We start from the raw sequence: 22,209 nt of genomic DNA on the forward strand, positions 1-22,209 counted from the left end.
CTCTCCTCCCCTCCTCCAAAATCCTAACCCCCACTCCCCATCGGAGAGAGATCGAGAGGTGGTTGCCATGGCGGAGTGCTCCTCCTCCGACGACTGGGTCATGCTCGACTCCGACAACCCCGCGGACTCCTCCTCCGACGACGACTACGTCCTCGCGCTCTCTTCCTCCTGCAACACCCCCGCCTGCTCCGACGAAGAGGAGGACGACGACGACGAGGTGGGGAGCGACGCTGACGGCGACGACCTCTACGGCGGAGAACTCGAGGAGGAGGACTCGCCGCGCCCGCCGCCGCCGAGGCCGCTCTCGGGCCTCTTCTACCACACCGCCTCCGACAACCAGCCCGGGTACCTCGCCTTCGACGCGATCCGCAGCGCCAAGCACCTCATCCCCGACCCGCGCTTCTCCGCCTTCCCGGAGCACGTCGCCGTCCTCGCCTCCACCCGCGGCCTCGTCTGCCTCCGCGGCGAGACCACCGGCTCCTACTACGTCGCCAACCCGGCCACCTTCAGGCGGGTGCGCCTCCCTCGCCACACCCGCGACCACGTCGACCCCGCCGTCGTCATCACCTTCGAGGAGCCCACCGCCTCCGCCTCCTGCTTCGGCGGCATCGGCGTCGAGCACTACCACGTCGTCGTCGCCTTCAACCTCGGGGGTGGCGTCTGGTCCTTCGAGTCCTTCTCCTCCAGGACATGGAAGTGGCGTGTCTCCCCCGGGATCTCCATCGTCGAGCAGGTCGAGTCCTCCTCAGGTGTCGGCGCCCACGGCCGCGCTTTCTGGCGCACCTCCATCGGCTTCGTCTACTACGACCCGGAGAAGGGCTACCCCCACGAGTTCCCCGCGCCGCCCGAGGTGGAGGCCCGGCCGTTCTGGGAGATCGGCGAGATGGAGGGCAACCTCTGCGTCACCTGCATGGACCAGCGCGTCACCGAGGTGGCGGTGCTCAACCTCGACATGGACGTCCTCGCCGCCGATGGGGTCGGGTCGTGGTCGTGGGCCGGCCAATTCGAGGGCGGCAGCCTCAGGAACCGCGAGGGCGTCGAGCTGCTCCGCTCGCAGGGCATGGCGGAGGTCGTCATGTGGGACCCCTCGGAGGAGCGCGTCGTCGCCATGGACCTCGAAGGCCGCACCACCCGCAACATCGGCCCGCTCACAGGCGAGGACTACTCGAGAGGTTTCATCCCCTACGTTGCCTCAATCGCCGAAATCTCCAGGTACCTAGCTACTGCATTCGATTCGAATTTGCCACTCCCTACTTGTGAATTCCGTGATGTGTTGTTAATCTTCTGCATCCGATTCGTTTTGATTTGCCACTCCCTACTTGTGAATTCCGTGATGTGTTGTTAAACTTTCTGCATCCAATTCTATTTAGCAGCGCTACTCCTGATGTGTTAGATCGATGCGATCGACGAGTCAATTGGAGTTTCATACCAATTCGTGAAATTCGTGTATTGCTATCGAGTTGGTTTGGATCTGTAGCCCATTCCTGATTAATTGGCGATTAGTTAGGATTTCTGTAACTTTTTAGCTGAGTTTTTGCAGTGCCAGTACGTTTTTTGAGTTCGTTATAGTCCAGACAATACTCGCAGGTTAGCTTGTGTATCGTGGCTGATATCAGCCTACATTCCCAAACGCAACGTGTTGTTGACGCTTTAAATCGAAATGGGATCAGTTGTCTGTAACTGCTACGCGTCGTCATTGATCGGTTGTTGTCTGTCTAGATGATGCTTGTGGTGTACTGAAATGTGGACATGAATGCATGTTACTGTGGAGTGGAGTTGAGTGGAGCTGATAGACAATAGATAAGATCTCTGTTTGACCATTCCAATGGCTTAGCTGGTTTGATTTTGTCAGTCTTCAATAGACTCCCAAAGTCGGTCTCCTCACCCGAGTTTAATTAATCAACCGATGATAATTCCATATATGATTTGTTATTAATATAGGAGCATAACACACTGGAATCATGCATTGCAATTTAGTTTAGTTAATGATCCAAATTCTTACTGTATTAAATTGTACGCAGTCTTGTTCCCAATATGTATATCCTGTACATATATATCCTGGCATTAGACTGAGAATGAGTAGAGCTCGATAGCTCCTCCTGCTTTGTCATCTGCTTAGGTGTACTAGACATTTTACCATTAATTGCTGTCTGTTTCATTGATTACTTGAAAAGGTGCACAGTTTTGTGAGAATGGTCATATCTATTTTGTTACAATATAATTAATTTTCTATACCCATTTGTATGCAATAAATCATGCATAGGCAAAATCTGTACTGTACTGAATGACAATGGTTTGCACTCGTGCTTTTGAGTTACCAGAATTTGGATAGTTCGCCATTGCATAGTCTGAGTAAATATTCAGAGCAACAACTTCTAATGCTGCTGCAACAGAGTAACAAGTGCTCTTTAGCTGAACTTTTCTGCATTTGTGTGATACATGATTAGTTGGTCACGGACTGTCAAGCGCATGCAGCTTTCAGCTTTGCATTCGTTGATGTTGATGTGTTATCCACTAACAGTTGTGTGCTCTGCTTATGTTTATATGTTGTCAGCGATCAAATAAGTTCAAAGTGCTCTGCTAGTGCTGCTGATGCCAACACGCCCAATCTTGGAGCAGCAGATGCGACCACGCTCAACAACCTCGCAGCACCTGCTGCGCAAGTTCACTGAAGCTTCAACTAATCTGTAAGTCGTATCGTATCTCGTCAATTCCAATTCAGACAAATAACATATCCTGATTGATTGATTGATAATATAATCTAGTACTTCTCTGTGAGATATGATGATACTCCGTTTGCATTGCAATTTATTTATCGGTGGCATGCATGGCTTGGCAGGTACCAATAGCTAGCAGGCAGACAGGAAGATTCGTTGACGATGACCAGGAATAAACGAGGCTAGCTTTCAGATTGATTTGTCCAGCATAAAAAGGAAAGCGAAAAGGCATCCTTGATTGAGTGGCAACTGGACTACTACTGCCATAAGCATTCTTTTTGCAGCTACTCCGTATCGGATATGAACACTAAGTATCTTTCTTGTTAGGTTTTGCGTCTGCCTTGTAAATGTTAGCAGTAGCAGGCTCCCTTTTGTGTCCGTCCGTCGAACTATCATTGAGTCCTTCTTGAGTTGCATTCAGTCAGTCAGTCAGGTCCAAACTAGTTGATCGAGTGGGTAAACTTTGAAACTACCACCGTCTCTGGTGTTCCTGATATGTCATTCTGGCTGGGCTATGCAATTATTTCTTTTGCTTAACCCATTCATTCATTTTTAGTATTTACCTTTTGTTATTCCGGTTGTTTCTTTGCTGTTTGGAATCAACCACCCAGCAATTTTTGTTTTCCTGGGTTATGTTGTTTGAAATCTGGGATCTGAAGCGTTGGCACTTCTTTTCAATAGGAATAGGAATGCCATTTTGTTGTACAGCGCTTTGTTCCATCTTCCATGGACTGTTTGTTTGCTTTGTTCCATGTACTGATTGCTGCTGTACAGGAGAATGAGCTGCATATGCACCCTGTAATTGACTGGTGCAAAGCTTGTTGACGCTGCAACCCCAATAATTGTTTGAGATGTGTAGATGGACAATGCTAATGAATGTACTATGCTTGGTGCTTTTGATTTGGTTTTACCAATCCTAGGCTGTATGGCTATTGCCTCCTCCTGTTGTTGTTGTTAGTTAGTTAGGGTGAGTTTGAGGAGGAGGAGATTGAGAAGATTGGGGAGATACGCAAAACGAGGTGAGCCATTAGCACATGATTAATTGAGTATTAACTATTTTAAATTTGAAAAATAGATTAATATGAATTTTTAAAGCAACTTTCCTACATAAAATTTTTACAAAAAATACACCGTTTAGTAGTTTGGGAAGCGTACGCGCGGAAATCGAAACAAACTCACTCGCTTTCTTCAGCTGCCGAACGCTGCCTTAGTTATTAGTTATATAATGTGAAGCGAGTGAAAGTCAGTCAGTCAATTTCAGGAAACTGAAATTAGGAGATTTTTGTTTTTTTGTTTCCCAGTGAAGAAGGCCTGATTCTACAAAGCATTGTCGAAACAAAGCTGCTTTGCTCAAATGCAAAGCAGATTTGATTGATTGAGATATTGAGGTATAGTGGCTTGCACTTACTTGTAGCGGAATAAGCTGTCTACATTCTGGAATCTGGAGATTCAGATACCTCAGGTACATCTCCATCCACCGTGGTGACGTGCCATATCAATCGTGATAACGGAAACCCTTACAACTATCTAAAATAGGTTGTTCGATGATAGTTTCATCAAAATTTACATCTATGAAAGTTATTCTAGCAAATTAACATGGAATTTTTTTTTGCCACGGTCAACAATAGACATAATATCAAGCGCAAGAACTAAAGCTTGCGCATAAGAGGCTGTAACTTGAAAAGATGATCTAAGGTGATCTAAGTTACGTTTGTACCTACAGGATGGAGAGGTTGAAGCCGACAGCAAGGGCGAAGCCGTGGGACGACAACAAGGTTGCGGCAATGGAGTCGACGTCTTTTGTGTGGGCTCCTAAATGAGTAAGTGCCATCGGAGGTAGAGCATTGCCAATGTCATGAGGAGATGACGACGATGATAGTAGACCAGAAGACGATGCGGACAATAAGAGAAGGCTAAATATTAGTACTACTATAAGGAAGATGACTAATAAAAGGGAATGAAAAAAATAGGAAGGGATTACATCAACGTTTCAACACCTCTAGACGGTCTTTTTTCTCTTTCCTCTCTTTTTTTCTTCAAGCAATGTGCAATTTGCTAGGAATCAAGGAATCCAAACGCTTGCAATGGTTAGAGTTGGCTATGAGCTCTATAAAAGAGTTAAAAAAAATATGTCCTGCCACTTCCTCACCGGAGGTGTGTTGGGAAGGAATATTGTTTAATGCAGAAAAACCAATCCTTCGCAACTAAAACAAATCCCAAATCCTGTGAACTAAAAGGAGAAAAGTGCTCCTGCATCCTCTACGTTAAACACGACATGCAGCCTTACAAGGAAGAGTAATGCACTGTTCATAGAAAAAAAACAAAGCAAAGAAGCAAAAACTTGCACTGTTGATAGAAATAAACAGAGGGAGAAATGGACAGTAAGGCTGTGTTCAGTTTTAGCGGATGGAAACTAACCTCTTCCGCACGGAAAACGAAGCGATTCATTAGTACGCGATTAATTAAGTATTAGCTATTTTTTAAAAAAATGGATTAATTTGATTTTTTTAAACAACTTTTGTATAGAAACTTTTTGTAAAAAACACATAATTTCATAGTTTGAAAAGCGTGCGCGTGGAAAACGAGAGATAAGGGTTGGGAAAAAGGGTGCTGAACACACCCTAAAAGGACCAAAGAAGAGAAAACTTGCATTATTCATAGTAAAATATTCATAGCAAAAACATGGCAGGAATAAGAGAGAACTTGCAGTCTTGCACAGAAGAAAAAGAAAAAGCACAGAAGAAAAACTTGCAGTGTTCATACAAAAACAGGGCAGAAAAGGATAATGTTCATTGCAAAACAGGGTTAAAAAGGAAAGGAAAATGTTCATGAAAAACAGATGAAAAAACTTGCAGTGATCATAAAAAAAGAGGGCAGAAAAGGATGAAAAAACTTGCAGTGATCATAAAAAAAGAGGGCAGAAAAGGAAAATGTTCATTGCAAAACAGGGTTAAAAAGGAAAGGAAAATGTTCATGAAAAACAGGGCAAATAAAAAAAAGTACTACGCGCCAGGTAGGGGTCGAACCTACGGCCTTCTGCTTAGGAAACAGACGCTCTATCCACTGAGCTACAGGCGCTGTTGTTTAGTGGCGAGCAAACAATTTTTATGACAAATACTCTTTTCTCCAAAAGAACCAAAAGTTATGTACCGAGCTAAATCTCCTCGCATATTGTATCGGTTACTTTTGCAATGGAAAATGTCGTCTAAATTCGTTTTTCAGATATATGGCAGCACAAAGAAATGGCACTGTGGAGAATGGTCACAGATACTAATATGTTATTTTCAGCTTTCTTTTGCTACTTCACCATACGGATATGCATAGACCACTTGTTCCAAGATATTTGATAATTGTTAAGTTTATTTTTTAAAATATTTAATTTATCCTACAATCAAGTAGATAATCCGATGATTAATATATTTCAAACAGGCTGCAATATAGAAGAGAACAAATGCAAAATATCTTCATACTGGGTCAGGTGACAAAGAATGTTCCCCTTTTATAACTTGAAAGTCGGTCAATTAATTCAGAAAATGTGCCTCTCCTCAAGAAAGAGAGAAAATGTTTGTCCATTTCTTTAATATGTGAGCTCACATGGCACAGGTGTTTATACCTGATGAGGTAACAACAGGCTTTTCATTCCGATGGATGGAACTAGTGGTAACATGATACTCGGCTGTTTTTGCAGGCTAGTGCTTGAACGAGACCCAGCCTGGTGTCAATCACCGTTTCCATGTTTCCTCGGGTCACCATCTTGTTCGATGAGATTTTGTACCAAGATATGGCGATTTTTTTTTTATCAAAATTTCACATAGACATGCACACCCTAAATAAAGATTGATATTTGGGCGTGTGCTGCTAGCCCACAGCAAGCAATGCATGGCTGGATAAGGAAACATGAGTGTATATTTTCACTATAGGAGCATATATTTTCCTCATCGTTGAAATTGAGGAGAAGACGTGATAACAAATGTGAATAAAATCGCCTGGGTAGATGTTGAATGGAAAGTTCAGCCCCAGTGAGACAGTACTATCGATAAATACAAATGGAAGTGTGAAATATATAAACGAGAGAGATCGGCTCATGACAAATAAATGGAAGCATGCCACTGTAGCATCATCATTAGAGGATGCATGCTAATCACGTAATTTGCCGGCAGTGGATTGTTTGCATGGAAGCCATGTTACGTGCTTGCATAGAAACAAAGGAATTAAAAGGCAAGGTATAGCCCAGTCTGGTGAATTCCTTGCCATGTATGCATACGCGTATACAAAATAGAAGGAAGCAATATCTCTCTATGTCACGGGTGGATTATGATCAGAAGGAAAATATATTGAGCAGGATGGCTACTAAATGGAAGAATGAAAAACATATGGAAAGGGATACAAATCTCATGTAAAATCAAGTGATTGGCTTGGCCATACATACATTGATCGAGCCATGCATGCACTAGGCTGTGAACCGCCTCTTCTTCACTATAAAAGACAGGCACCGCACAGGGAGAGGGGGAGAATACAGAGGCACGAGCCGAGGGCCTGCAGTTCACGCCGCCGCCGGCAGGCACTGCGCCGTGCCCAGCCTTGGCAGTAGTCCGTAGAGAGAGGAGACACAACCAACTCATTAGCAATCATCAGTGTCTACTGATCATCGGCAACCATCATGCACGCCATCTTGGCAGGAGCATCTCGGTGTCCGGCGGGGAACACGTGTACTCGGCGGCCCGGCGACGTTGGCTGCAACACCTCCGCGTCCGGCAAGAGCGCGCGCCCTAAGAGAGGAGCAAGACGCCGCCGCTCCGGTCGGTTCCCTGCTATGGGTAACTAGGTTGTTTTTCTATGTGTTCTTCTGTTCTACTTCAGTGCATGCACGTCGGGATGGTGTTCATCGGCAGGGAAGACGCCGGGTGCATTGCCATCGCCGGAGTTGCCGGGTCAACCGATTCGTTGACATCATCCGTGAGTCTCCGTCAAGACCGACGCCATCTGTTTAACGGTCGAGCCACCGGCGGCGCTTCTACCGGGCACTGCGAGGTCACCGAGATGCTTGGACGTCGTCGCCTTGCCGGTCGCGGCCTCTTCTCCGTGACGCCACCAACATCCGGAGCGCCATGGCTGGAGTCACCCTCACGCCAACGATTACAGTGTCACGCTCGCCGGCCGTCGACCGCCCGACTGCCATCGACGACGACTTCTGATTCGTCGCTATCGATGAAGCTAGTCATCCTCTCACATTTGTTCACACTGCTGGTTGCTGCCAACACATCTTCGTGTCCAACGAGGAGTGTGGATGACTGCAGGATCGTCCCTTTCGCCTCTACTGGTGATGACTCCAAGCCCCTCTTCACTGCTAGCATCATCCTCACACCAACTACGGTGTTTTCTCCCTCGATCGCTGGTGCCATCCTATGCTCAAGCTATGGCTGGCATTGCCAAGATTGCATCTGGTGACAATCACAAGTTTGTCGCTGTTGCCGATGATAACTGCAACTCGTCAGTGCCATCTTTGCAACTCTGATGGTTTCCTCACTGGTACTAACTATCGATGTCTGCGTGGTAGCCGCCAGTGACGACTTCAAGCTCGTCGCTGCAGTTGGCATCCTTTTCACAACTATTGTGGTGTCATTTGCATGCCCGTGCTACTGTCGGCGCCCTTGGACTGCCACCGGACACTCGTCACGATTTCCCGTGGCTGTTGACACCGACGTGCTTGAGCTTGGCGAACCGCTGACCTCAACATGCTTCCGCCAGTGATGTGCCTGAGCTCAAAGCCGCTACCGGCATCCTGTGGCTGCCTCTGCTGACATGCTCGAGCTCGAACTAAGGAGAGACGTCCAACGACGCTTTCCCATGACGTGTGATGGCACGATTCCATGACCAATTCATACTCGCTACAATCGGAGGCACTCCCAACATAATTGGGTTTTGCCCCTATCACACAGCACACATAAAACAGGGTCATCGACACCTGGAGTGTTATCCATCGCTCACAGGTTTCGCTATGCCCCTAACATCCCCTAAAAAACCGCTCAATACTAAGTATGTGCTACAGCGATCAGAAGGCTAACTCTCGTACCATGACGATGGTCGGCCAATGCCGTGGAGACTAGAAGGGCGATGCTACCCCCATCGCCAATGACAACAAGCTTGGCATCTCTATCGACGACCAATGCCATGCTAGTCTCCACTACAAGCAACATTTTACCTCTACCAACGAGGTTGAACGGCAGGGCGGGCGGAGTCTATATGAAGACAACGTCACCTACACCAGCGCATGGACCGACAAGGCCATGGACCGCTGTCGGCGTCCACACATATCTACACCACCACCATCATCATGCATGGGAGAACATGAAGCGAAGACCGACGACGACGACCAGCGCAGCTTAATCGGAGGTATCTCACGAGTTTAACCCGCGAGAGTAATTAACCGGGTGTTTTCCGAGACCCCGAGAACCAGGACAACATAATCGCCAAGTCAGATCCACCTTGCCTATAGGCCGTGGAGCGCATTTGATCAAGGATTTTGTATTTTTTGTAATTCTTCAAGAATTATAATAAAATGCATTTTCCTTCGTCCATTTTATTTTGTGTACTTAGTACACTGGCACGCCCGCACATTTTATTTCCCTGGGCAGGGAGATTCTAGTTAAAATTCTCTCCAAACACATCTATTTTGTCCTGAGATCTTCCAAAACAACGGAGGCAGCGTTACGGCCCGGAGCGCCCATCACACCACCTCCTGGGTGTGCACCACTGCCACAGAGGTACAATCCCTTCACTGGAGTTCTGTAATCTGACCTGAAGAAGTGGCGACGGCATGTTCGCGATCATGACAGATGAAAACCTTGACAGGTCTAAGATTCGCCGACTAGAAGAAGAAGGGTGAAAGAATATGCATGTTAGAGGTATAGACATACCATCCCTTGGCGGGCCTCATGAGGAAAAGTGAATCCAAACCCATTGCGCCGTGAAAGATGTTGCCTCCTGTAAAAATGTGAATCAAATGCTCATTTAACAAGGTTTTCAGATGAAAACAGCAACGGTGAGCACTCCGCAAGAAGGGAGGTACACTATGTATACCACGCAAACAGATTACCTGTTAGGCCAAACTCCCTTTCAAGATCAGGTGGAGTCAGCATATCATAGCCTACCACTGATGAGCTAAAACCCGGTGCATATTCATCAATCAAGGAAAAGCATCTTTCAGCAAAGGATTTCTGAAAATTGGTTTCAATTAAAATGTCAGGGGTGCCTCTCTGTGGATAGTAACTGGTGACAAACAATAATGCATAAGGGCATCATCATCATGCACTCTGTTCGATTAAGGAGAAAGGCATATGTGGGAAAACATACACAGCAAAATCTGTGCAGCCGTGAAAGCATAAATTAAACGAAGTGCATCATGACGTCAAACTTCAAGAAGGAACTACTTACTCTAACATTAGAATCCTGCCAGCTGCCTTCTGAAAGTTTGTATGGTGTGTACTGAACAAAAAGGTTAATAACATGCTGGCCTATCAAAGGATAAAGCAAAGGATGAACATTGATTCAGATTATACAAAGCATACGAAGAAGGTGAGGTTTCACAGCCACATATCCAAATTAAACTTGGATTTTTTGGGGGGTGGGGAAAATTAATCTTGGATATATGAACTGTAGGGCACAATTATAGTTTATACAAATCAGACGCCACACTTTTATGCAACTGCAATGCTGGGAACAAGAAATTGGCATACCAGGTGGGGAGATGGTCTTATCCAACACAGAAGGAATCGTCATTTCTATAACAGGTCTTGTGGATGAGACACCATTTGCAGCTTCCCTGTACGCTAGATCGATTTCCTCCATGCTGGAGTTCCAGTAAAGTTCAATATGAAAAGATAAGGATAAAGTTCAATAACATGAAAAGATAAGGATTTGCATATATGGTTGTCAGAAAATCCAACAAAACGCTACATCATCCAGTATTTTCCAATCACCAAAATAATGAGAAACTAGCAGTAGGCTGCATGATCCCAGTCAAATGTATTTGACGTTGGGAGAGCTGAGATTAGTTCTTCCAATGTCAAATGTTTTTGACTAGATGTAGTAGTATATTACCGTTAACATGTTCAGATTACACTCAGTACTGTCCTAAGGTACTAATGGAGACATGATATTTCTATATACACGTGCAGGTCATCGATCGTTAACGGAAAAATGGCATCATAGAACTAAGAGATTATTTCACTTGCCTACTCATTACTCATGTTGGCAACCAATCTATACTACACAGGAACGGGAGGCAATATAAAAGCTGGTGTCTCAAAGATTTTCGATTGTGTACAGCTACAGCAGAACAAAGATTAACACAACTGAATGCAATAACATTCCGCAGATCATCATAGTTGAAGTAGAAAAGGTTCCATAACTTCAGTAACCTACCTTTCAGATCCAATGTGTATGGTGCCCATGTGTTCTGGACCGCCTTCAGGATTAAAGTCTTTGCAACAGGAAAACTGTGGCAGCCTGTCAACAGCCACATTAATTTTCGTTGTTGCCTGCTCTCCACAGAATCATTTTACATTGTTATCAATCAATATTATAACACTTATTTATTATGTTATGCTTCAAAGTACGTTCTTACAGAGCTATAATCTGCAGTTTTTATAGCAGAGAGGAAGTTGTCTGGAAGAACATTGGCAGGCACTAGGTCCTGAAAAGGAAACCAGATATTAGTGTACAAATATTTGTTTCATTGTGTCTACAAAATTGGAACAGGTATATCTTCACATTGTTATATATTCTGAGTAGCTCTTACCACAAATGTTCTATATGGAGTTGCATTTGATAAAACAACTGATGTCAGCACCTCTGTTCCATCAGCCAAAACTATCTACAAGTTCCCATAATTTCAAGAGGTTCAAAGAAATGAAATAGGAGTACCATTTATCGGTTAGTCGAAGAACTTACCCCCTGTACCTTCCCAGAAGTGTGATGAACAGATATTTGGGAAACCTATATAAAACCACTAGAGTGAGGCATGTTGCTTAAACAGAAATCTGGGTGCAGGATAATAATTCACCACTAAATAGACTTGGACCTTTTCTTGTAGAAAAGCCAGCTTTTTACAGCTGTCAATAAACAGTTACTCATTTTTTTCTATTCAAATTTGAATGCTGCTCCACCATATGTAATCAAAGAGGTAATATCATGGCATAAGAAGAGAAAATGCACCTCTGCATTTGTTACAATTTCCACACCTGCTTCAAGAGCTGCTTTGCTTATAGCTGACGATACTGAACCCATACCACCTTCAACATACCTGAAGCGAGTGTTTTTGTTTTACCACATAAGTTTTTCAACAAGCAAAATAAGAAGAAACAGGAAACCAACTACTAATGAACCAACAATGCTAAAACCAGCATATTTGGCTAGAAACCATATGACCATTCTATGGCATTTGCCCTGTTTGACTAGACAGTGGAGATATGCGCCAGCAAAACAATTCCTGATGCTAGGGCCACAAAGGCTTGGACATGGTTTCAGGCCTAGAACAATGAAGGACCTATTATTTTTCTGCTGGAACAGAATAACAGAGAGAAGCTCAGGTTAAGAGTCATACGCCCATACTCCACGTTGGCCACCAGTTTCCCCCATAACATGGTGCAGAAGAACATAACCAGATCCTGGAGTGTGGACACCAGCCTGTAGAAAGTCCATGCAGCGTCAAATGCTAAACCATTACCATTGGCCACAACACATTTCTTGGTTCATCCAAAGCGCCCTTACCATAGAACCTATCACAGCATCAGTCGCAAGAGTTGCCTTCAACACATCACCCTGCAGTTAAAAAAACACAATTGTCCATGGTTACAAGAAAAACATGTGAATATTGTCAATTCAATAGTGAAACTCCACGTTGCTTCATATGAACAATGTGATAAGAAGTATTTCAGAGAATGGGTAAACAAGATATCAACCTCAAACCAGTTGTTCAAGATCTTGGATGCTGGTGAAAGGAGAAGGTCAAAGAAATCCCTGTGAATAACATATTTCCAAGGAAACAGAAAAAGAAGAAGATTAAATTTACGCATAGCACTGTCGAGTCATGTTGATGGTGGCATTTGCAGAAGGTCAGTATTTATACTCACACCATGTCCTTCTGCCCCTGCTGCATCACAATCCCAAGAAGTTTGCTCCAGAACACAGACTTGTCAACCTTATCCTTCATCCTGTCCACCATGGAGAGGTGGTATTCATGCCTCATCTCAGGGGGAGGCGAGTCTATGACAAAGTCCATGAGTTTGCAGAACTTCTCCAGCTTCTCCTCGTACCTACATTTACATGTACACTACCCAACTAAGATCATCATAAGATAAAAAAAACATGCACGGTCATTTAGTCACATGACCGATTTTCTACCTAAATTTCACAGTGAAAACAGAGTTCATATAATCAAGCACCACTCCAAGATTTTATAACTGAAAACAAGTCAAAATATCAGTGAGTCTACCACCTTGGGTATGCACAGGCATCATTCTCGGAGAACTTGCTGATCTCCGAGTGGTTCAGCTCGGCGTCCGGGCCGAGAAGGAGGTACCTGCCGTCTAGGCATGGCGTGAATGACGACGGGCTCCGCGGCAAGAGCTTCAGCCCATGCCTCTCCAGCTCCAGCTCCCTATCAAGAAAAGAACCCACATCAACGCTAGCAGCATCAGAATTCAGTTAGTACAGTGCAATATTATTACCCGCATTTGCAGAATGATTACAGAAATGCATATGAACACAGAGCTGTGGGACTTGAGATTGACAAATAGTATTTGGGTGGGTATTGGGGGGGGGGGGGGGGGGTTACTGGATCAGGGCGGGGCGGAGGAGGCTGAGGAGGTAGCTGCAGCGGGAGAAGCGGAAGCCCGGGACCAGGTCGGACTCGGAGACGGCGGCGCCGCCGAGGACGCCACGGCGCTCGAGCACGGCGACGGAGCGGCCGGCGCGGGCGAGGTAGGCGGCGGCGGCGAGCCCGTTGTGGCCGCCGCCGATCACCACCGCGTCCCACCGCTTCCCCTTGGGGAGGAGCTGCTGCTGCGGAGTCGACGACGGGGCCTCCGTCGAGAAGCAGCGGCGTTGACGGCGGGCGGCCGATAGCAGGAGGCTCCTCGCCGCCGGCGACATTGGGTTTTAGGGATTCAGCCGCCGCCGCCTGCAGCCGGTGGCGAATTTCTCTTTCTCTCCGACAGCTTGTTTCGATTACGTCTACGCTACTAGGAAGGCGGATTTCTGGATTACGTGTCTCCAGTCTCTGCCTCCATTGGCTTAGAGGGTGAAAAACGGTTATTCCGACCATATCGTTTTTGGCTATTTATAATTTTTTTATTTTTCTTATTTTTTTATGTATTGTATTAATATTGATATTGAGTAGTTTAAATGATAAATATAGTCAATTACTGACTGATTGAGTGTCGTTTTCGAAGAGATGCTACTGATTCCGACAGTTTTCACCTAAATGGTGTGCTTTGGTAGCATGTACAAGTTATTATTTGTTAAAGGGGGGGGGGGGGGAGTTCTCGTTGTTTGCCCTATAACCTTTAAACCGATAACAAAATTTGAACTAAAATATAATTTCTATATCTTTTCAACGTAGTTTTTTAGTTTGGATTTTTAAGTCGCTAAAATACATATATAAATGTTTTACTTATAAATTATTTTTAGTCACTAGTCAGTCGTAAGTAACCAATCGATGTGGATTGTGATGCGCTGGTTAAAGTTGATCATTCATTTGCTATTGATAAAGTTATGGTACACACGACATGATTATATTCAAAGTTAATTGGTGTGATTTTGTATCAATAGGATGTTCAAACTTATTACGAGAACAATTCAGCCATTATTGACCTTTTTGTATTTATTTATTTGTTTGTTTTCCAAGGCTGGGAGGAAAAGAAATTGCAACATACAGGCATGCTATGTTGAAGAACTCCAAGGACATACTGTGCAATCAAACGAGGTGAATGAGTGTGAATAGCTTAGCATTCCAGTGGTTGAAAAGAATTCTAACCGCTGTCTTAACACGGATACTCATATTTAAATACACGTAAATTATACTTATATAAAAATAAGAGTTGGGCGATCAGATTGTAAATAGGTGTCACCACTGTAATATTTAACGTTGATTAGTTAAAAAGAAAATTAAAAACGAAGGAGCATTTTTCTTTTAAGGAGCAAACTAAACCAAAAAAACACTTAGAGAAATAACCAACCACAGCACAATACACTCACATAAACAACCTTGGTCAAGTAATAATGGTCACCTATTACTGTTGGTCATTTAGCTGTTTTTACCCTATTAATAAGAAACCATACTGCTATTCTCCAGAAAAGGTCCCATGGTCTAGCGGTTAGGACATTAGACTCTGAATCTAGTAACCCGAGTTCAAATCTCGGTGGGACCTTCTTTTTTCCCTTTTTATTTTTTATTTTTTTCCCATTAAACCTTAATGACCTTTTTTACTGCAATAATTAAACGAGGCTGTTTTTATCAACGGGCAAGATTTCCAGGATCTGATCAGACGTGACAGCAAGACTTTGACTGTGCGAGTCAACTTTTGATCTGATCGGTCGGTTCAGGCAGCCGCGTCGCGTCGGCTTTGCCTTCGCGTTCGGGTCGGACCGGAGACCGACCCGTGGGTAGAACCGTCATTTCGCCCGTGAGATATTTTTAGGACACTGTCAGGACACGCCGACGTCAGCTGGGCCCCACGTGCCGACCTATGCACATTTTTTGCTCCGTGTCCCAATATCACCCAAATCCTGGTGCTCAATCATCATATTGCCGAAAGCAACCTATATATATATATATATATATATATATATATATGACACTCATATGGGGCACCATGGTGCCCGGGCACCATGGTATCTAATGCACAAAATCATTCAAATTTTTCAAAAATTTCAAATTGTGAGTATATACCTAGTTATAATAATTTGATTCATACCTATACTTATCAACAAAACAACTCAAATTTAACTTTATTTCACAATCCATGATTACATACCTAACTAATTGTATGTATGGATGCTATATACCTAGAATCAAAATCTAACAAAAACAAGTTCAAATTCAGTTCAAACTTGCTTTAAACTAGTTAGTAAAGTAGTTAATGTTAATATCTAAGTAATTAAAAAAGTTTCATACTCATTTGAATTGGGTATATACTCAATTTCAACAATGGTGCCCGGGCACCATGGAGCACCAAACAAATTTACTATATATATATATATATATATATATATATATATCATTTCTCTTGTAATAAATCTATCATTTAGTTATTATGCTTTTAATATAAAAGATGTTTGGAAAAAGAATCTTGTAATAATGTCACTACTCTAGTCATGAGTTATAGAATATATATGGATGGATATGAATATATATTCTTCTACAAATTTTAGATATGATTTTGTGGATCTGGTGCGTGCAATGATGGATGGTGATACAAAATTCCACTTTGTTTAATCTAAAAGGAGGATCCACTTTATTTTCTATAAAAGCCCCTAACAAAGAAAACAACAATGATTATCTTGACTGAAATGATATGGATTACCGTGTTTAAAGCGGATTCTTTTTATATACAAAGTATTATTGATATCTAAACAAGAACATACATACTTAAAAACTCAAAAACTAGGCTATCCACAAATATTTTATATGAGTAGAGTCTATCCATGTATTTTTGTGCCGAAAGGAAATGGAAAAGGCCATAACAAATTTTAAGAATAATTAGCAATAAAGTGTGAATTTTCCTATTAAATAGTAAATACAACATAAATTTCACCACTAGCCAAAACGATACAATAAGATTTGCTCATTTACTAGGAAAGAATCCTCTCCACCAAAGTGAAAGGTGAATAAAACCTTTCAAGTATGTGGTTGTGGTTAGCATAGCTAAAGAAAGAAACACATAGTCATCAAAATTGATCCCCCCTCCATATAAAAAGTGCACAAGAAAGGGATGCTCATGAGCAAAAGTGAAAATACACATGAGTGCATGCTTTACGAAGAATATGAACATTGCGTGAAAGAAACGTTACAAATGAAATAGTAAGACAAAATGTGCTCCGTGCATACGTGGTGGTGAGTCACATTTGTATGAATACGGACAAACAAATTCATGCTTCGTGTATACATACTAATTGCAAACGTATCGGCATGTAAGTAAATTACGTGTACGTGCTTATCCTAACTTAGTAAGTTAACCACGCTAACAAAAAAAAATGTATACGCTATCAGCGTGCGTGGCATATCGTTACGTACGCAAACCAAAAGAAAAAGAAAAAAAATAAACTACTCCACATCATGTAGCAAAAAGGCGGAATTCTTTCCATTATCTTTAGAAAAAGTAAAATATCATGTATACTGGAGTACTAGTGGTGTAGATGCTTAGCGTGAGCGTAGCAAAAACACAAAGACAACTTGACCCCCCGTATATTCCAAAGGCACCCACCTCATATCCTTATCCTGCGCCCCTCACCCCCCACCGTCGGATGCGATCTGGACGGCCACGGATTCCCCTGAGCCGGCTATAAATCCCACCCGAGGTGCAGCCTTCTTCCCCGTGGTCTCTCAGAGGTGGGTTGGCTTCTCCTCCCCCTCCCGGTTCGGTTCGGTTCGGGTCCGGTTCGATTTCGGTTTTTTCTTCGGTTCGGGGGTTGGTGGGAAAGCATGGCGGCGCCGGATGTTGAGTACCGCTGCTTCGTCGGCGGCCTCGCCTGGGCCACCGACGACCGCTCCCTCGAAGCCGCCTTCTCCACCTACGGCGAGATCCTCGAGTCCAAGGTCCGATGGATTCCCTCTTCTCTGTGTTTTTTTTGATGCGATTTGGTGGTGGTGTTCGTCAGATCTGGTTGCGTAGATCTGACTATGGGGGTTGTGGTATGTGGTGCAGATCATCAACGATCGGGAGACGGGGAGGTCGCGCGGGTTCGGGTTCGTGACGTTCTCGAGCGAGCAGGCCATGCGCGACGCCATCGAGGGGATGAACGGCAAGGAGCTCGACGGCCGCAACATCACCGTCAACGAGGCCCAGTCGCGCCGCTCCGGAGGCGGAGGCGGCGGTGGCTACGGCCAGCGCGGCGGAGGCGGAGGCTACGGTGGCGGCGGCTACGGTGGTGGTGGCGGCGGCGGTGGCTACGGCCAGCGCCGTGAAGGCGGCTACGGCGGTGGCGGTGGCTACGGTGGCGGCCGTGGTGGCGGCGGCTACGGCGGTGGCTACGGCAGCCGCGGCGGCGGCAACTCCGACGGGAACTGGAGGAACTGAGCGGTGGGGCCCTCATGGCCAAGTTATCTATCTATCTAATCGAGCTACCATCATCATCATCCGATCGTTATCATCGTTAGTTTTGTGTGGAACTATCTAGTTTGTGTTAACTGTGTGGTTGCCCATCTGTGTTTTTGATCGCAAGAAGAAAGCTCGTCTCGTTTGCTTTGATCAAATGAATGAATGAATGAATCTTAGTGTGCTCCGCTCTCGTCAAATCCATCGAATTATTTAATTTGTCATGGTTGTGAATCTTGGTTGCCCTGGAATGAATCATAACCAGTCAAAAGAATGGTGATGATACTGTTTGTTTGTTGTTGCTAGTGCAAATCATCATCATTTGCTACAACTGATACTGACTGCGATGAAGCTGTGAACTCATACTGAAGCATCGTTTGCTGATCCAGTTGATTTCATTACGACTGGATTTGTTGCTAAACAACATCATTAGCTAGCAGTGACAGTGGTGAGCACTGATGCAGCTGGACTGGAGAGATATCTGCACATCTGTGCAGAAATAGATTGGAGCAAAGCTTTTGTTTACAGATTTTTTTTCTTCAGTCGATGAGAATGCCGGCTGACATCCATGGCATCCAGCTTGAGCACCTGCAAACAAAAACCACAGCTCCATCACTCACTCACCCAATCAAACATCTTTCCAGTTTCACCATATTTAACAACACTTGAAACAGTCTTTGCAATTGCTAATCTTAGGAGCCCTGATTGCCGGAAACTATTTTTTTCTTTGCTCTAATTTTAGCGGAGTTCCAGCTGACCAGGTGACGCTTATGAACATGACCCATGAGATGTCTCTGCGACAGAAGATCGGCCTAGCAGTGTGATGGTAAGATTTGTACTGTGTTCTACTCCTACTACGAGTATGTTCCAAAAAAAAAATATCCGGGGATGTATCTGTACAGTGTGTATGTCCAAATACACCGCCTTGGCGATTTCTGCCGGCTTCAATGCACCTTGATTGTCTTGCTTATTCGCCAAAACGAACAACGATGCGCCGGCCAGTCTCTGAAATCAAAGCTCCAAGATTTTTTAACTTTCAGAAGAATTTTACCACAAGATCCAACAAGGGCCAAACGTGCTCTGTGAGTTAAACTTTTGCAGTCTTCACAGTTTCCTGGTGCAGAATAAACAGAAACCATTTGGAAACTGAGTACCATTGACAATTAGATTTAGTGGCTAAAATCACTTGCAACTCTTCTTTAAACAGACCGTGGAGCTCAGCATTCGGATATCAGAACTATCAATCACCCAAACCAGGCAGTCAGCCTGCTCAATTACGATCGGATTGTCTTCTGTCCACCCACATCCCATATGTTCAAAGAGAACCTGCCACAATCACCATATGTAATTCTGAATTTGGTGACCCGAACATGTCACAATATATATATATATATATATATATATATATATATATATATATATATATATATATATAACCCTGTAACAATCATAGATTTCTGGTTTCTTTTCTGTGTTTGCCACTCAAAAGCATTAAAGGCAAGGTGCACTCTCATGCTTCTGAAGCAATCATCAAATTTTGAAAGTAGGTACTGATCAGTGTCATGTCTTAACATAATAATAACATGTTAATTGAATAATAACTAGAGAACTTCGCGACCACCTTCAGTTGGTTTCAGCTAAAGCAGTATACACCAATGCTGTCCACCCAAAAAAAAAATTGAAAGCAGTCAAGCCTACTAAAGTACTATCTATTTTTTTTTTCCGAAAGGTGCTAATTCTACCTATTATATTGCCAGACCATATGAGGTGAAATTCCTACGAAAAATTGTTGACCTATGTGAATCACTAGGCACTCCATGGCACAATCTCACATTGGAAAATGTTTGTTAAAATTGATCTTATGGAACTAAATAAGCTAGGGTGCTATGAAGATAACATATTCTAGGGCATGTTTGAGCATATTCTGGAGCATATTTCAATACCTTATACTTGTAGAGGTTAAGAGAAGTCACTTGATATCATCAAGCAGATAAAAAACAATAGCTCAGTAAACTCACACTCTATTGACTAAAATGATGAATCCACTTCCACCATTCCACATGATTTAGTCTTATGTTACATGCACTTAAATTGATACGAAAATTTTCAGAACACTACAGACAGTATGCTCTTGGAGACTTCCTTTTTTAGATAATGGTATGATCCCGGAGATACTATAGCATTTAAATGATAAACCATATCATCATCCTGGAATTTCCTTGCGATGCCATATTTATAACTTGACAATTAACAGAAGGAGAGGTTGCAATGCAATGCATACTTGTGGTACTTGATGGTCTTGATCCTGAAGCCAAAGTGTAGGGCTAATGACGCTGGTGTCGTCACCATTTTTTCTTAGCACAATTGTTGTCTTACCCTAGTTGTGGAGGCCACTGTAAAATTCTTCACATCAGTGATGTCTCCAAGAAAATGAAAGGAACAACAAGAGCAACCAAACCAACGGTACAAAGTACATATAAACCCTGGTAAATCAAGAAACATACTACAACCCAAGAATCAAGAAAAGCATCCGCATTTGAAGCTGGAAGAGGAGGGGAGGATCAGCTTACACCATGAGAATCCTCATCACCTTCTTCTCCTTTCGCTTGATCTTTCTGATTATGCTGAGGAGACCCATTCTAGAGCCGGCACATTCACACAGAAGAAATGACTCTGAGCCACACTCTAGCTGGACAAACAAGGATTAGAATTCCTCCTATCTGTAACCAAATCTTGCGCGCTGCAATCAGTAGTATCTGAACTAGGAATCCTGACAAGCGAGAGATGACAGAATCGGTGCAGGTAACAAAGAAACGGAGGCGAAGAGGGAGAGGGCACTGAACCTATCGGAGGGAAAGGGGTCGGATCGCCGGCGGCGGCGGCGGCGGCCGGGGGAGACATGGGAGATGGAGGAGGAGGAAGGCGATGGATACATGGGCTGATGTTAGAGGCCCGGACGATTCATTGGGCCGTCGGATTTAGTGGGCTTAATGGGCTTTGCCTGTGCCTTTAAGGCTGTTTTATTTTGAACAATTTTCCAACTTCTATTTTCTGGTTTTTCACACATACATAACTGCTAAACGGTGTACTTTTTTTTAAAAAAATCTCTATAAAAAATTACTTAAAAAATTATATTAACTTTTTTCAAAAGAATTATATCTAATACTTAATTAATTTTGTGCTAATTCGTCGTTCCGTTTTGCATACTGAGAGGGAAGGGTTCCCGACACCAATGAACGAACAGAACCTTATTACTTGCATGGTAAAATTGACTTAATTATTAGTCATAGCATTTTAGGAGCAAGAATATATTTAGTTTTTCATATAATCTTTGTTGGTAAATCATTGGTAACATCTAAATACTGATATTCCGATTGATTCTCTTCATCGCATTTCTTTATTTTTATCTATGGACATACACACACTTATTGGAAAAATGTAAGTTTATATATAAAAAAGCCTATTAGCTTGACATACAAGCGTGTAGACATATCCATGTACTATGGGTCTTCAAACGTATACAACGATTGTAATTAAGCTTGTTCAGGCTTCGTAAAATTATTGGCTCTGCCACTGATTCAAATACATGCATATATTAATAATAAGGCCAGGGAAAAAAAAGGACTGATAGATATTGGGGAAAGTTCTTCGCGTTCTACACTACGAGGCAGTTCAAGGCGTCGACTATCACATCTTTTGGTCTCCCTCATCCAGACCATGCTTCTGCATGCTGCACAACAATGTGTCAGTTATTTATTTTTAAAAGGAAAAAGTCCAAGTACCCCCTAAATTTTAGATAGAAATCTGTGTGGAGATAATGGATACCCCATACCCACATGGCATATATATCCGACTAGATATGAGGGTACCATATATGGATACAACATCTTTAGTAAAGGGCTCGGTTGTTTTCCTAACTTGTGTATCAAGGAAATATCCGAGGATTCTAGTCGGTTACGATTGCAATTTTTCTTTACTTGCCTATTCTGTTAGGAACATGTGCTGTATCTTGTAATACGGACTCCTCCCCCTATATAAGGAGGGGTTCGGGTGCCTCTTGGGGCATAACCTTTCTCTCATATCATACGATCAATAATACACTCGGTGGATCAATCCCCGAACAGAAGTAGGGTATTACTTCTCATTGAGAGGGCCTGAACCTATATAAACCTTTT

At 43.5% G+C, this 22,209-nt stretch overlaps 3 protein-coding genes, 2 non-coding genes and 1 pseudogene across 5 annotated transcripts; 3 read left to right on the plus strand and 3 right to left on the minus strand.

Annotated features, from left to right (window-relative positions):
• On the plus strand, positions 1 to 3,612 carry LOC127756782 (uncharacterized). The gene is made up of 3 exons (XM_052282154.1): positions 1 to 1,212; positions 2,555 to 2,687; positions 2,840 to 3,612. The coding sequence occupies exons 1-2, from the start codon at positions 68 to 70 to the stop codon at positions 2,670 to 2,672; spliced, it is 1,263 nt and encodes a 420-aa protein (XP_052138114.1). The 5' UTR covers positions 1 to 67; the 3' UTR covers positions 2,673 to 2,687; positions 2,840 to 3,612.
• A 2,110-nt stretch (positions 3,613 to 5,722) lies between these two features.
• On the minus strand, positions 5,723 to 5,795 carry TRNAR-CCU (transfer RNA arginine (anticodon CCU)). Its single transcript has one exon. It is a non-coding gene; the product is annotated as a tRNA-Arg (tRNA).
• A 3,391-nt stretch (positions 5,796 to 9,186) lies between these two features.
• On the minus strand, positions 9,187 to 13,940 carry LOC127758188 (uncharacterized). Its single transcript, XM_052283810.1, has 16 exons — positions 13,555 to 13,940; positions 13,216 to 13,377; positions 12,851 to 13,033; positions 12,680 to 12,737; positions 12,489 to 12,539; positions 12,322 to 12,404; positions 11,934 to 12,021; positions 11,670 to 11,714; positions 11,518 to 11,592; positions 11,344 to 11,412; positions 11,142 to 11,257; positions 10,454 to 10,566; positions 10,152 to 10,231; positions 9,814 to 9,934; positions 9,635 to 9,701; positions 9,187 to 9,515 (listed from the first exon to the last, which is right to left on the minus strand). The coding sequence occupies exons 1-16, from the start codon at positions 13,869 to 13,871 to the stop codon at positions 9,386 to 9,388; spliced, it is 1,758 nt and encodes a 585-aa protein (XP_052139770.1). The 5' UTR covers positions 13,872 to 13,940; the 3' UTR covers positions 9,187 to 9,385.
• A 1,136-nt stretch (positions 13,941 to 15,076) lies between these two features.
• On the plus strand, positions 15,077 to 15,148 carry TRNAQ-CUG (transfer RNA glutamine (anticodon CUG)). The gene has a single exon. It is a non-coding gene; the product is annotated as a tRNA-Gln (tRNA).
• A 2,146-nt stretch (positions 15,149 to 17,294) lies between these two features.
• On the plus strand, positions 17,295 to 18,234 carry LOC127757439 (glycine-rich RNA-binding, abscisic acid-inducible protein-like). Its single transcript, XM_052282939.1, has 2 exons — positions 17,295 to 17,535; positions 17,645 to 18,234. Exons 1-2 carry the CDS (start codon positions 17,422 to 17,424, stop codon positions 18,014 to 18,016), a joined length of 486 nt encoding a protein of 161 aa, XP_052138899.1. The 5' UTR covers positions 17,295 to 17,421; the 3' UTR covers positions 18,017 to 18,234.
• Positions 18,123 to 20,944, minus strand: LOC127757440 (ADP-ribosylation factor-like protein 2; annotated as a pseudogene).
• Between the last annotated feature and the right edge of the window lie 1,265 nt (positions 20,945 to 22,209).

This window comes from Oryza glaberrima, chromosome 12 (assembly GCF_000147395.1).
Source record: "Oryza glaberrima chromosome 12, OglaRS2, whole genome shotgun sequence".
In the NCBI taxonomy this organism is placed as follows: domain Eukaryota; kingdom Viridiplantae; phylum Streptophyta; class Magnoliopsida; order Poales; family Poaceae; genus Oryza; species Oryza glaberrima.

Bases quoted from the DNA above. Each gene is read 5' to 3' on its own strand.
- LOC127756782 (XM_052282154.1), top strand. From the start codon at position 68: ATGGCGGAGTGCTCCTCCTCCGACGACTGGGTCATGCTCGACTCCGAC. The intron at 1,213-2,554 runs GTACCTAGCTAC...ATATGTTGTCAG, and splicing joins TCAATCGCCGAAATCTCCAG to CGATCAAATAAGTTCAAAGT.
- LOC127758188 (XM_052283810.1), bottom strand. From the start codon at position 13,871: ATGTCGCCGGCGGCGAGGAGCCTCCTGCTATCGGCCGCCCGCCGTCAA. The intron at 12,540-12,679 runs GTTGATATCTTG...TTTTAACTGCAG, and splicing joins TCTTGAACAACTGGTTTGAG to GGTGATGTGTTGAAGGCAAC. The intron at 9,935-10,151 runs GTAAGTAGTTCC...ACCAATTTTCAG, and splicing joins GGCAGGATTCTAATGTTAGA to AAATCCTTTGCTGAAAGATG.
- LOC127757439 (XM_052282939.1), top strand. From the start codon at position 17,422: ATGGCGGCGCCGGATGTTGAGTACCGCTGCTTCGTCGGCGGCCTCGCC. The intron at 17,536-17,644 runs GTCCGATGGATT...TATGTGGTGCAG, and splicing joins GCGAGATCCTCGAGTCCAAG to ATCATCAACGATCGGGAGAC.